The following is a 12,236-nucleotide window of genomic DNA, read 5'->3' on the forward strand; positions in this document are numbered from 1 at the left end:
GAAACTGGCCCGGCACTTTTCGGGTCAACCCGAACCCGACCCGTTTTTAAAAACGGGTCGGGTTCGGGTTGACCCGAATAGTGCCGGGTCAGTTTCGGGTTCAACCCGAACCCGACCCGTGACCCGAAATTGACATCCTAATTGTACATGTACACTGATTACATTACATGAGTATTTAAAGACATAGATGGGAGCTAGACAGATATCAAGAAGGAAAGATCTTGATTGGACCGTACGGAGGAGACAAGTCAGCATTTGACTTGCTGACGTGTACGTATACTCTAACAGTGTGAGGCCATAGTCACTTTTTATAGCTAAAAAAATATCTTTGGCGACCATTTTTTTTGTCTCTAATTTTTTATCGCTATTGACCTATTTTCTTGTAGTGAAGAGTGGAGATAAATTTGAGGCATCACCAACAGCTACTTATAAGTTTTTCCCTGACTGCACTACTGCAGAAGTATACGATTTTTTAATTTTTAACCTGTTTATTAAATGGATTTGCTCCAAATCCGATCAACCGATCCGTGAACCTGCTTTGATACCCAGCACGTCCAACCCACAGTACCCAGGCCGCCTATGCGGAGCACGTGAGACGATCTCTTCTTATGCAACGTGGCCCAGCCCGGCCTTCTCTGTCTCTCCCACCTTTTCCCTGTGTAAAAAAGAATTATTACAGCAGATATTTTCGATGAGCTCCGACCGCGTCGTGCCACGTGTCATCTATTAACACATTTTCTCGCCACGTGTACGAAGGTCCTTTCTTTTCGGCTACACTTGTCCCAAAAGCTCCTTCTATTTCACCGACCCCGCCATTTATATAGTTCACGCCACCGGCCGTTAAAAGAATTTCATTCTTCTTTTTCTTCTGTTCCATGCAGATGTTTTAAGCTGAAGGATTTGCTTATTGTTATTATTACTCTGAAGCCTCCGTCTCTGTTCCCTCCCAATCGTCTCTTTTTTTATGCTGGGAGAATTTGCAGTGATTGAAATGGGTACAGATCAGCTGGAAATAGAGAGGAAATTCTCCTTAGAGAAAGAGCCCCGAACTCTTTCTTTGTGTCAGATACAGTACGCGAGGGTTTGTTTTTCTGATTAATCTTCTTCCCCTTGTTTTTTATTCATTGATTACTTCTATAATTATATCTATTGCTGAATTAATTTGGTTTTTTTATGACAGGAAGCAGCTTTAGATGTGCTCAGCAACAAGACAATGGAGGAGGCTCTAAGTATTTTTACTGAGGTGAGTTTTTAGCTTTTGATTTCATGCTTGAAAGTTATTCTTCCTCTCGTTGTTGTTGATTTGTTTTGGGCTGTAAGAAATCTTATCAGAAAAGATCTTTCGTAGAAACTAAGATTCGTTTGGGACAGTTTTTTTGGATACTTTTCAATACAAAAAATTCTAGGAAAAAATTTGTACTAAAAAATCGTTTTTGAAAGCAGTATGAAAACTGTTCCAAACCGAACTTAAGAGAGCAAAAACAAACACTTGTGCTTTGTGGTTTAGATAAGGTTAAGAAATCTGATTGAAACTAAGATTTTTTTCAAATTTCGGCAGTAGCTCGCTAACATTCATATATAATTAATGAACATCCAGAAAGATAAATTATAATTAGATGTGTATTAAAATATATAATTTTTTATGTTGTGTTCTACAAAATGATAATTAAAACTCATAATTGCATTATGGTTATTCAATATAATCTTAATTAAAAGTTTAATTTCATGATTAGGGTTTGCAGCCGGTGCTCAACGTTACTGAAGGCAGGCAGAACTTGGACGATACAGATTTATCCGATCTCATCGGCAAACAAAGGAGCTTCGGCGTGCTTGAAGGATTTCGGGACATCAGCACAGCTCCTTTTTAATTAAGAGATTTAATTCGAAGCTCTTAAACATTTGTTGATCTACATAAATAAATTCATGCAAATGTTACTTGTTAATATGCAATTAAAGTATGTCTTTTTAATTATCGAGTTGGTAATAATATTTAATTATCACCATGTTGATAGTTAAGATTTTGATAAAACTATCATAATATCTTAATATGATTTATATTATGATGAGTTTAAAATTTATTTATTCAATGATTATTGAAATAAAAATTTTAAAGTATAATATTAATTTTAAAATAAATATAACAATTTAAATTTATTTTGAGATAATATTTTGATAATTTTTTTTGTTTGATTGTATAGTCTCCTTTGGTGATTTTGCTGATGTTGAACTCTGAATTGAGGAAAGCAACGACTGAAAAAACATTGCTACAATTTTACTCAGCCTTTTTTTATATTTAAATATTATATTATATAGGTATGTTTTTGAAATTTTAATTTTAATTTTGATAGTGTTATTATTTTTTTCTTAAAAGTGTAGGCACGATCCCGACTTATGGCATCTCCAACTGACAATTCTATTTCTAACACTAAAATATATACCTTCAACCTCTTAGAAATTTGGACCCAAGTTCTGTGATTTTGATAATAACAAATATTATTAAATTTTTTACTATGCTATTTCAATTTACTGCATATCTGTTTTGTTCTACTCACTAATATTTCAGGTCTACCATTCACTTGCAACTTCTATCAGCTAGCTCAAAATCGAGTATATTAGAATTGAGTCTGTTTGTAATTGCAATTTCAATGTAATTTTGCCTTTTTTGAGTCAAATCATGTATATGGTGAATACTAATCTTGCACACACACACACACACACTCAAGGGAGTCGGTTGGTGAGTTAGAAAAATTTTATTTTTTGAATTAATCGTACAGTACGATTGGTATCGTACTGGACGATTAGTCAAAATAGAAAACTTTAATTAGGACACCTCATTATATTAACAGTGGTTAAACTCATCATATTGTACGATCTAGATCGTACAGGACGATTTTATATAATTAGCAAAACAACCGTCCATCATAATTTAGGTAATATTTTAATATTCAAAATATGTGTCTAATCATACCGTACGATCCTCGTTGTACTTTATGATTGATGACAATCATGCTTAAATTGATCTTGTGATTGGGTGTTTAATTATGGTTCAATTTTTCAATCAGATCGTACATGACGATCAGAGACGATTGTACTATACAAACTAATTCTTGCATTAAACGATAATTAAACGCCGTCCATCGTCCAAACAAAAAATCATAAATTTTCATTGATCATGTAGACAATCCTCAAACTATGTGCGTTAAGAACTGATCACTGCATGGGACAGCTATAGTATTGGATGATTAGTCTAAGAGATTGAACTAATCGTACAGGACGATCGCATAATCATATAGGATGATTAGAATAATTTATTGAATCGATCGTCAAGACTAGTGCTTTTCGTACTAGCTGAAAGTGCTGTTTTGAATTAATAGTACAGGACGATCTTAGATTATACTTGACGATCAGAAGCGCCAAATTAAAATTTAGGGCTTCTTTTAGAATCTCTTTATATAAGCTTTCATATTGTCTTGTAAAGACTGTTGTATGAATTCCCTCATTTCAATATGTAACGAGTTAACCTCCTCTTTTAGATTTACTATTTGACTTAAACTGCTTCCACCGCTACTGCTCTTATTCGTGCTATGAGGAAAATATCGTGCAGAAGTGACACCAAACCCATGGGTTCTAACTTTTCCTAGATGTTCAGGCCCTATAACTCTACTGAACACCTTTTCAATAGCCTCGGCAATCCTATCCTTTTGTGTCAGCCAATAGCTCGCAAGGTTGTATCTATGTTATAATAAATTTAGTAAACTTCTCTGTTAAAGAAATAAAAAATAGTAACAAACTATGTATACAAATTTATAACTAGAGTAAAATTACTTATCTCTGTTTAGCATCTTCAGACGACCAGGTGTCATATTTGTAGTCTGTTAATTCTCCATAATAGTAATCTATCCAGCAAAAAATCCTTTGGAAATTAAATGGTCTTTCACATATTTCATAGAATTGAAGTGTCTATTAATGCATGACTTGCACTGACATAATTTTTTTTTTGATAAATTCTTGCTTCGACTTGCAAACTCTATGAAATTGTTTACACTTGTTACATAATCAGAACTCTACTTGACTTTTGTTATACAACTCTTATCCATATTAAGTGAAAAATGAGTTTCCAAGTCACCGTTAAGAATAAAGATTCTTTAGGTCACTCAAATTTTTATGCAACAATCATTTTCATAAACTTGTGATCATATTATATCTCAAACTAAATATCACAAGTTAATTCTTAAAGTTGATTATATTAAAGAATAAAATAACACAATATAGGATATGGTCGTGGTGGTTGGCTAGAAAAATAAGTGTTAAGCTGGTGATGAAGATGGGGTTCAATTAAAAAGTTCTTGTGCTATTCTAGATCAACAAATTTTGATGTTGACAATATTACTTATAGAACATTTAAAATTTAGGCTAGTCTACAATATATTTAATTTACTACCATCCTTATTATATTTCCTTATATATATATATATATATATATATATATATATATATAAGTTATTAGTATTGAAATTACTTATAACACACAAACTATAGCATCAACTCCCATTTATCAACACACTAAAGGTTGATAAACTTCAACTCTATTGATTGGAACACATCTATATGAAATATTCATGTTATGAATATGCTTGGTCATTTTACCTAAACACTCCTAAGGATTATATTAGTTAATCCCCAAGGTTCTAGTGATGTTCATATATAGAAAATGAATGTGTAGCCTATTGTGAAGCTCATATGTTGTGTAATAACCCACAAAAAAAATTCATTAGTAGGTACTAAAAAACCAAGAAAGGATCAAGAGCGGTTCAACCAAATGAGGAGATTATCAAGTCATCTTTCAGAATTGCATAGAGAAACAAGAATCCCTAATAATCTATATTGTATGATCATTCATGATCTTTTTGGTTCAATGTTTCATACAGTTCGTGATCACCACGAGTTTTCATTGCCACTACTATGATAAGCTAAAATCAACGTACAAGAAATTTGTAAGAAATCCAAAAATTTACCATCTTTTTCAAGTTTAAGAAATGGCAAAAATTTTATTCATGTGAAAAAGTTCTTTAGTTAACTGAAGCATGCTTGGATAATCCTTCTAGTACTTTTAAACCTATATAGCTTCAATGAAAAAAATGTCAATGTAGTCATAATCATAGAAATTTAATTCTTCAAATGCTAAGTTACAATATTAATTTAAATAAATTAAAATATTGGCAAAAATCATCATTTGCTAGAGTTCCACACGAGAAGCAATTAAAGAATGATATAGTGTAGAAAGCAAATGCAGCAAAGCTTTCCTGAAAATGGAAAACACTAATTGCAAATCACTAAAATAAATATATCAAAGAAGAAGAAGAAGAGGAGGAAGAAGGGGAAGAGAATCACACCGAAAAAGGTTCGACTGGGATGGGTTTTCGCGTGAGGAGAAGCGCAAGCAAGATGTGAGCGGACGGGCCTAAAGACTGATGTGCTCCTAAGACAGCAGCTTCTACGACAACATCTCGGTGGTTCGCTCCGATCACGAGCTAGGGCTTGAACGTCATCTCATGAACGAAAGAAGAGGGAAGATGAAAGACCGCAAGCTCTAGCATATTAAATTTGGGAATTAGGGATTCAGTTCAAGGGCTAGTCTTCGTTAAAGCCGGTTCAAATTGCACCGTTTAAAACCCGTGCTAATTATAGCAGTCAAAATCGATACTAAAACAATATTTTGGCTCTTAACAACTGCTGTGTAAAATCCTATTTTTTATAGTGTCTTGAATACCGTGACACACTATTTACAAATGAGAGGAAATGCAAAAAATGATTTTCAATTTGCCGTAATACTAGAGGCTCGTGAAATTACAAATGCGCGAAAGACGTTCAGTTGTAGATGCTCTTAAAATTATCTCTTCTTTTATTTACTATTTTTGCATTATGGAAAGAAATTATATATATTCTAGACTTATAGTTTCATTTTATTTATAATAGGAATGATAAAGCTCTAAATAATAATTATCATAAAAGTCCTTTGATAACTGAGAATTACAAATAAAACCAGAAATATTAAAATAAAGTGCAATATATTATGTTCTGTTTGATGTTGTTCTCATCATATATGCTGGTAAGTCATTAGATGAGATCTCATTCATGATTAATGCTCATAGCCATTCTATGGCTAAGACGAAGCTTCCTGTCAAACAGAGAGCCCAGGACAAGGAAAATACTTACTCAAAACCTTCCAATCTCAAATATTTTTATTAATCCAATGATTGTGCTGATCGCCAACAAATACAGCTAACTGAAGGAAAAAATGGATGATAGTTCAACATCAATTGAGGATGAAAAGTGATATATAATGAAAACAATTATCTTGATCGGTCATGAATTTCGGTGCAAATATGAGTTGAAGGTTTTAAAAAATTAGGATTGAGACCATTCAAACTCTGATTTAAGCAGCTTGTAGTCAAATTGAACATCTCAATGAAACAAACCTAACAATTTCATCCAATTCAAGCCTAAATCGGTCCAAATCAAATGACCACAAGCCTATGAAGGTTATATAGAGCAATAATTTGATGATCAAATGATATTCAATTATGACATGATTGTAGTCGAATCGAGCGGCTAGATTAGAAGAATCCAACAGGCCCAAGATCACTGAATTCTGTCGTCATTAAGGCACTTAAATACTCGATAAATGATCCATAATCGAGGGAGTTGATATCGGTTGTCCATTGAAACTCTTCAGACTTGCACTTGATTTTCTTCCTATTTACCAGTCATGCCATTTCAAAAAAAATATCAACAGACCCTTTATTCTTCACTGAAAGAGGGAGGAGAAAGAAGAAAGATAAGATAAGCAAAACTAAAGAGCTCTATTGTATTTTCCAACCAGCAAACCATCGTTGCTGGTGACGACCACTAGTTAACTACTACCACCGGCAACCACCATTATCATTACTCAAAACTACTAAGAGTAGAATTCTCATCCCTACAAAATAAGCTAGACCACAAACTTTAGCAGGTTGATACAGGAACTGTCAACAATCCAATTAACAAAGATTTCTGAACAACAGAATAATTTAAAAAACAGATAATCATTTCAGATATCCATAGAACATTGACTGCAATATCCTTATTATTTATAAAAATAGATTTTATAAGAGAATGAGGGGTTAATCTAATGTGACAGTTTCTCCTGTTTTCAACGCTTACCACAGCTTATCGTGTAGAACAATACAGGCAAGCAAAACCAACTTCCCCGATCCAACGGCTGGTGATCCTCATCAGCTCCGGTGGACTCCCCGCCCTCGCCTCTCTCCTTTCTCTCCTTGAACATATATATCATACTAATACTGATATAATCGATCAGTATCAATCACAAAGTAATCTTCGGCATAATTTTTATGAACTCACAGAAAAATCTTACGAAATTAAAACCTTTGTGTATATCCTCCCCTGTTATATGGATAGCCCCCACCTCCCGTCGCCGGTAGCTTCCCCTGCATCCCATCCCTAGCATACTGTTGCCACATCAGCTGCTCCTCCACAAACAACCTCTGCTTCCTCTCCAGCTCCGACATCTGGACCCACGGAGGCGGCGCTACTGCCGCCGAAGCCTCAAAAGGGTCGCCTGACCCGCTTGCTCTGACGCCGCCGCTTGCTGGGGCCGGCAATGCCAGCATCCCCTGCGCCGCCGGTGCCATCACAGCCATACTGCTGGCGTTTCCTCCAACTCTAGCATCCGTAGCGGTGCCCTGGCTGTACATTCCCTCGAGCATCAGCATGTCGAATCCGCTGGCTGACGCCGGCTTCTGCTCGTGGAAGGTGCTCGCGGATTCGACGAGTGCCATTTCCCAATCGGCCGTTTCCTTGAACGGCTCCCATGGCTGCGCCGGCGGCGGCTCAGCCGGAATGCCGTCGAACAGGGCGAGAGCGAGGCTGTCCGGGTTACGTTCGCTGGTCGCTGGATCTTCCTGGAGATAAAGTGCAGATCAGAGGGAATATAAACTGGGATATTGGTGGATGACTACTAGTATGTAGTCGTAGTGTTTTATTTTTTATTTTTTTTATACACATCTTGTGCATAAGAGAGAGAAAGAGAAAATTAAAATATCTTTGTATGAGTATGAACTCGACGCATAATAATTTTTCTCATTTGGAGTTGCTTTCTTGCTATTTTTTAAAATAATTTTTTAGTAAAAAAAAATTTTAAACTAAATTTTTTTGTGATGAAAAATTGCTTTACAAAATAATAAGAAAATTATTCAAAACGAAGCCTTAGTCCTATCTTAATTTAGTTCCTTAATTATATAAAATTGATAAAAAATAGCCTCATATTATAATTGTGATATAAAATTAATCTCAAATTATTCCATGATTTTATAAAATTGATCTTAATTCAGTCGTAAATGGATCATTTTGAATCAATTATGTATAATCTAAGGATTAATTTCGGTAATATTATAGACTAAATTGATCATATACAAATAATCAAGATCAGACTATTTTGAAAGTTGACCCAGAATAATCAGAAAATCCCAAAATAGTTGAAGTTTTGCTATTTAGAAATAATATTTTTTATAAAAAAAAACCTTCTGTCTATTAATTTAGAGTATATGCAATAATTTTTAGTATTTAAATATACGATTTGAAATAAATCATATTTGATATGTTTACAAGAAATATCCCTAAATTTTGCCCCCAAGAAATGAATATTCCTAATTAAGTTATGGGTTAATTGATTGATTAATCAAGTCAGTCAAATGAAAGTTCAATAATAAATTAATCATATAAATAACCGTTGGACAAAATATTTTATGTATATTTATACTTTTGTAGAAATATAATTATGCTTAAATTAAGAAAATAATGTTTTTGAATTAATATTAATAATCTAAAATTACCAAAGTGTAAAAATATATATCTAACGTAAAATTGGTCATAAACAATAATTAAATTATATTTTTTAGACTTATTTGTTTATAATATTAACACCTAATTACTTTTTTATAAAAAATAATATAACTTCAATTTACATAAGCACAATAATTTTATAACTCATAATTTTCCTTTGCAAAAAGAATAAAAATTATGTCAATATATCCTATATAATTTGTACTTGATAACTTTAAGATTATTGAATTTCTTGTAATATATAAATAATTTATATTGCACTCATCCTAAAATAAATTTAATGATTATTAACTATATTATGATATAAATTATATCAGGACACTTTTTTTTTTCCTTTTTTAAAACTTTGAATGATTTCATCGTGTTATGATCAAACATTTGAATTTATGATTTTTTATTTAAGGGTTTGAAAAAAAATAAAAAAGATAATTTACATACATATCATAATAAATAATATTCTTATGTATGTAAATATTGATTACTTGAATCTTTATATTTATTTAAATAATATTTTAGTGTTTAAACCACATCAAAACATATATGTAAATTTTTAATTTATTTTAAGATTAATATAATATTTAGATATTGTAAACGCAAATTAAAAAATTTTAAAGCCCACGTTCATATGATCATGTCTTAAATAATTTTTTTCCGTTAAAAAAATCAAGCTTCATTCTATTCCTTTGTTTCATACAGCGCTTACCTGAATATGGAGCAAGTCTGCTAGCTTCTCCTCCTCTGTAGTCGACGCAGGCGCCGCTTCCGGGGCTGCTGCCAACTCTGCCAACTCATTTCCAATCTCCTCCACCTCCTCCGGCGGCTCCTCAGGCGGTGGCGCCTGAATGGACTTGACGTCCTTGACGGCTTGAAAAGCGGCATCCTGTTCTTGCGTGGCAGGGCGTTGAGAAAGCTGGCGGTTCGGGAGCGAGGAACGTTCTCGGATGAATTCTTCCATAACTTTAAGGTTGTTCTCGGTGATGTGCTCGATTTCAGGGTAATCGGAGGGGCGGGCAATGCCGGCGGCGCGTGACCAGGAGTGGAAGGAGTCGAGCTCCTCGAATTGCTTGGAGAGCTTGGAGAAGAGATCGTGAACGCGGACGCAGTCCGTAACGAGAAGCTCCGTGAAGCGGTCCACGAAAGCGGAGGTGATCTCCGTCATGTCCAAGTATATTTGGAAGCTCTCTTTGATGATTGGGTACAATGCCATTGCTACGATCCTGTCGTCCTTGGCAACCCCTGCGCGTAATAGCAGAGCCAAATTCTAAAATTTTCAATCCTATTTGAAAACAGGGAATTTGAAATTCCTGTTTTTGATTTATCAATACATTCAAATATGAAGAAGTATTTTGTTGGTCATTAATTACCCGTTGGACGGCAGGCAAGCAATCTGTCTAGCAACATCTGGAGATGATGCGCCTTCACCAACAATCGATCCGTCTTCATCTCTCTCACCGGCGTCAATCTCGCCGGAGTCACCGCTCCCTCCCCTTCCTCCCCCTCTTCATCCCTCCCCATCCTCCTCCATCCCGACCACCCCACCGTCGCGGACAACAACGTCGCCGATCCTCCCCTGTACCTCCTCCCAAACATCTTGTATTCCAACCTCTCATCAAGGTACCTCGCATAAGTCCTCACAAAGGCCGAAAAATCCCACGCATCAGACCTCGATCCCGCGTCCCTAAAATCCGCCATATTGAGCATCCGCGTGCCGCGCCGCGTCCCGAAGAAAACCTCCCGCTCGTAGGCGGGATCACCGTCGGCGAGCAGGCGGTGGATGAGCACAAGGGCCTTGAGCGCCACCGCCCAGCTCCGGGTTTTGCCGAGCCGGCGGGAGAGGAGAGCCACGCAGGCGGCGATGTTGGTGCGGGAGTAGGATGTCAGGGAAAGTATCTCCCGCACATGCTTCTCCTCGGCGGGGTACTCGTCGTGGCGGGTTGCTTTCACGATGGCAACCTCGAGCTCCGCCAGCGTGGTGCTGCTGCTCACTTTTGCGAGGCCTATGCTCGTTTGATCTTTTACTGCGCCCAGCGCTTTTCGTATCTTGCTTGGTGCCATTTTTTCCTTTGTTGGGTTGTTCTGATCATGTAGTTTGGAGATATTGAAGAAGAGAGGAGGAAGGGGAGATGAGAGAGAAGAGATAGATCAATGGTGCTCTCTCTCTCGCTTTGGCTCTCCTCTCTTGTTCTGTTTGTTGATTTCTTGGCGATTTTGATTTCCTGTTTTTGGTAATGGTTTCTCGTGTTCTGTTTTCTCTTTGCGGATGAAAGGGCAGGCTGCAACGGATGCGGACCGCGGGCTGGGACTGCGGGTTTGGGTTTGGAAGAAATCGCGTTGACTTCTTCCTTTCTGTTTTTGTGGCTTTATGCCGTTGGTGAGGCTGAGCCTCTGCTAAGTATAGTTAGAGATCCGATTTTACTTTTTTGTTATTTGAAATAATTTCTATAAATTTAAATAGCTTATAAGTTTGAAAAAAATTTATATGAGGATTTTTTTATTTAGTATGCCCTTTAATCTAGTTGATCACCACTACAAAGTCTTCCAATGCTATCTATTACGGTCATTGGAAACTCCTTGGATATAATAAAATGAATTAAAATAAAATATAAAAAATTATGTACCTCAAACTCTCTAAATCACATATGATGTGTTGTAGTATTCCCCTTAAAGAGTTTTGGGGTCAAGTGGGCCCATGGCCAACTTGGGTCAACCAGGGTCTACCAAAAGTTCATTTATGGTTTTAACATGCGATAAAAATGATTTTTGACATATTTAAAGATTTTGGGGAAGGTCACAAGGTCAAATTTCATGAGATGCAAAGTCTAGTGGTATGGGTTGTAAATATTTTAAGGTTTTATAGCCTTTGGGAATCAATTTAGTTTTTAGGGTTATATACCTTGGATTGGCCTCAAATTTGGAGGTTTGACTTTAGGGACATGCCTAATTAATATGCAACTGACAGATCATGAATCAGAGGTCATTTGATTTAGTTTTGAGGTGATTGAAAAATCACTCAAAAAGCGTTATGAGACATAGGCTTTTGGCTTTTTTTTTTGGTTTGAGAATTTGGATTTGATCTTGGTTTCGTATTTGGTTTTGATTGATGAACCTTATGCAAGAATGAGGTCAACACTAGAAAAGCTTCAATTCAGTAAAATATTCAAAAAATAAGATAGGAAAATTTAAATATTGAAAACTTAATTTCATATAGCCAAATCATTCACAATATTGCATGTAATAAAATATTAAAAATACATGGTAAAAAATTCAAAAAACTAAAAAAAAATCATATCTTTTTATAAACTTTCTAGAATTAAAATCAGAAATAGGGGTTT

At 35.4% G+C, this 12,236-nt stretch overlaps 2 protein-coding genes across 2 annotated transcripts; one reads left to right on the plus strand and one right to left on the minus strand.

Annotated features, from left to right (window-relative positions):
- The first annotated feature begins 928 nt into the window (after positions 1-928).
- On the plus strand, positions 929-1,939 carry LOC110110079. The gene is made up of 3 exons (XM_020841383.2): positions 929-1,081; positions 1,181-1,243; positions 1,734-1,939. Exons 1-3 carry the CDS (start codon positions 965-967, stop codon positions 1,866-1,868), a joined length of 315 nt encoding a protein of 104 aa, XP_020697042.1. The 5' UTR covers positions 929-964; the 3' UTR covers positions 1,869-1,939.
- Positions 1,940-7,421: 5,482 nt separating this feature from the next.
- Positions 7,422-10,959, minus strand: LOC110110077 (putative clathrin assembly protein At1g03050). The gene is made up of 3 exons (XM_020841380.2): positions 10,269-10,959; positions 9,608-10,140; positions 7,422-7,964 (listed from the first exon to the last, which is right to left on the minus strand). The coding sequence occupies exons 1-3, from the start codon at positions 10,957-10,959 to the stop codon at positions 7,422-7,424; spliced, it is 1,767 nt and encodes a 588-aa protein (XP_020697039.1).
- Between the last annotated feature and the right edge of the window lie 1,277 nt (positions 10,960-12,236).

This window comes from Dendrobium catenatum, unplaced genomic scaffold (genome assembly GCF_001605985.2).
Source record: "Dendrobium catenatum unplaced genomic scaffold, ASM160598v2 fragScaff_scaffold_1428, whole genome shotgun sequence".
Taxonomy (NCBI): domain Eukaryota; kingdom Viridiplantae; phylum Streptophyta; class Magnoliopsida; order Asparagales; family Orchidaceae; genus Dendrobium; species Dendrobium catenatum.

Coding starts and splice junctions, on each gene's coding strand:
- LOC110110079 (XM_020841383.2), top strand. CDS start 965: ATGCTGGGAGAATTTGCAGTGATTGAAATGGGTACAGATCAGCTGGAA. Junction 1,082..1,180: donor GTCAGATACAGTACGCGAGG/GTTTGTTTTTCT, acceptor TTTTTATGACAG/GAAGCAGCTTTAGATGTGCT. Junction 1,244..1,733: donor CTCTAAGTATTTTTACTGAG/GTGAGTTTTTAG, acceptor TTTCATGATTAG/GGTTTGCAGCCGGTGCTCAA.
- LOC110110077 (XM_020841380.2), bottom strand. CDS start 10,959: ATGGCACCAAGCAAGATACGAAAAGCGCTGGGCGCAGTAAAAGATCAA. Junction 10,141..10,268: donor GCTTGCCTGCCGTCCAACGG/GTAATTAATGAC, acceptor TATTACGCGCAG/GGGTTGCCAAGGACGACAGG. Junction 7,965..9,607: donor CAGACTTGCTCCATATTCAG/GTAAGCGCTGTA, acceptor CTTTATCTCCAG/GAAGATCCAGCGACCAGCGA.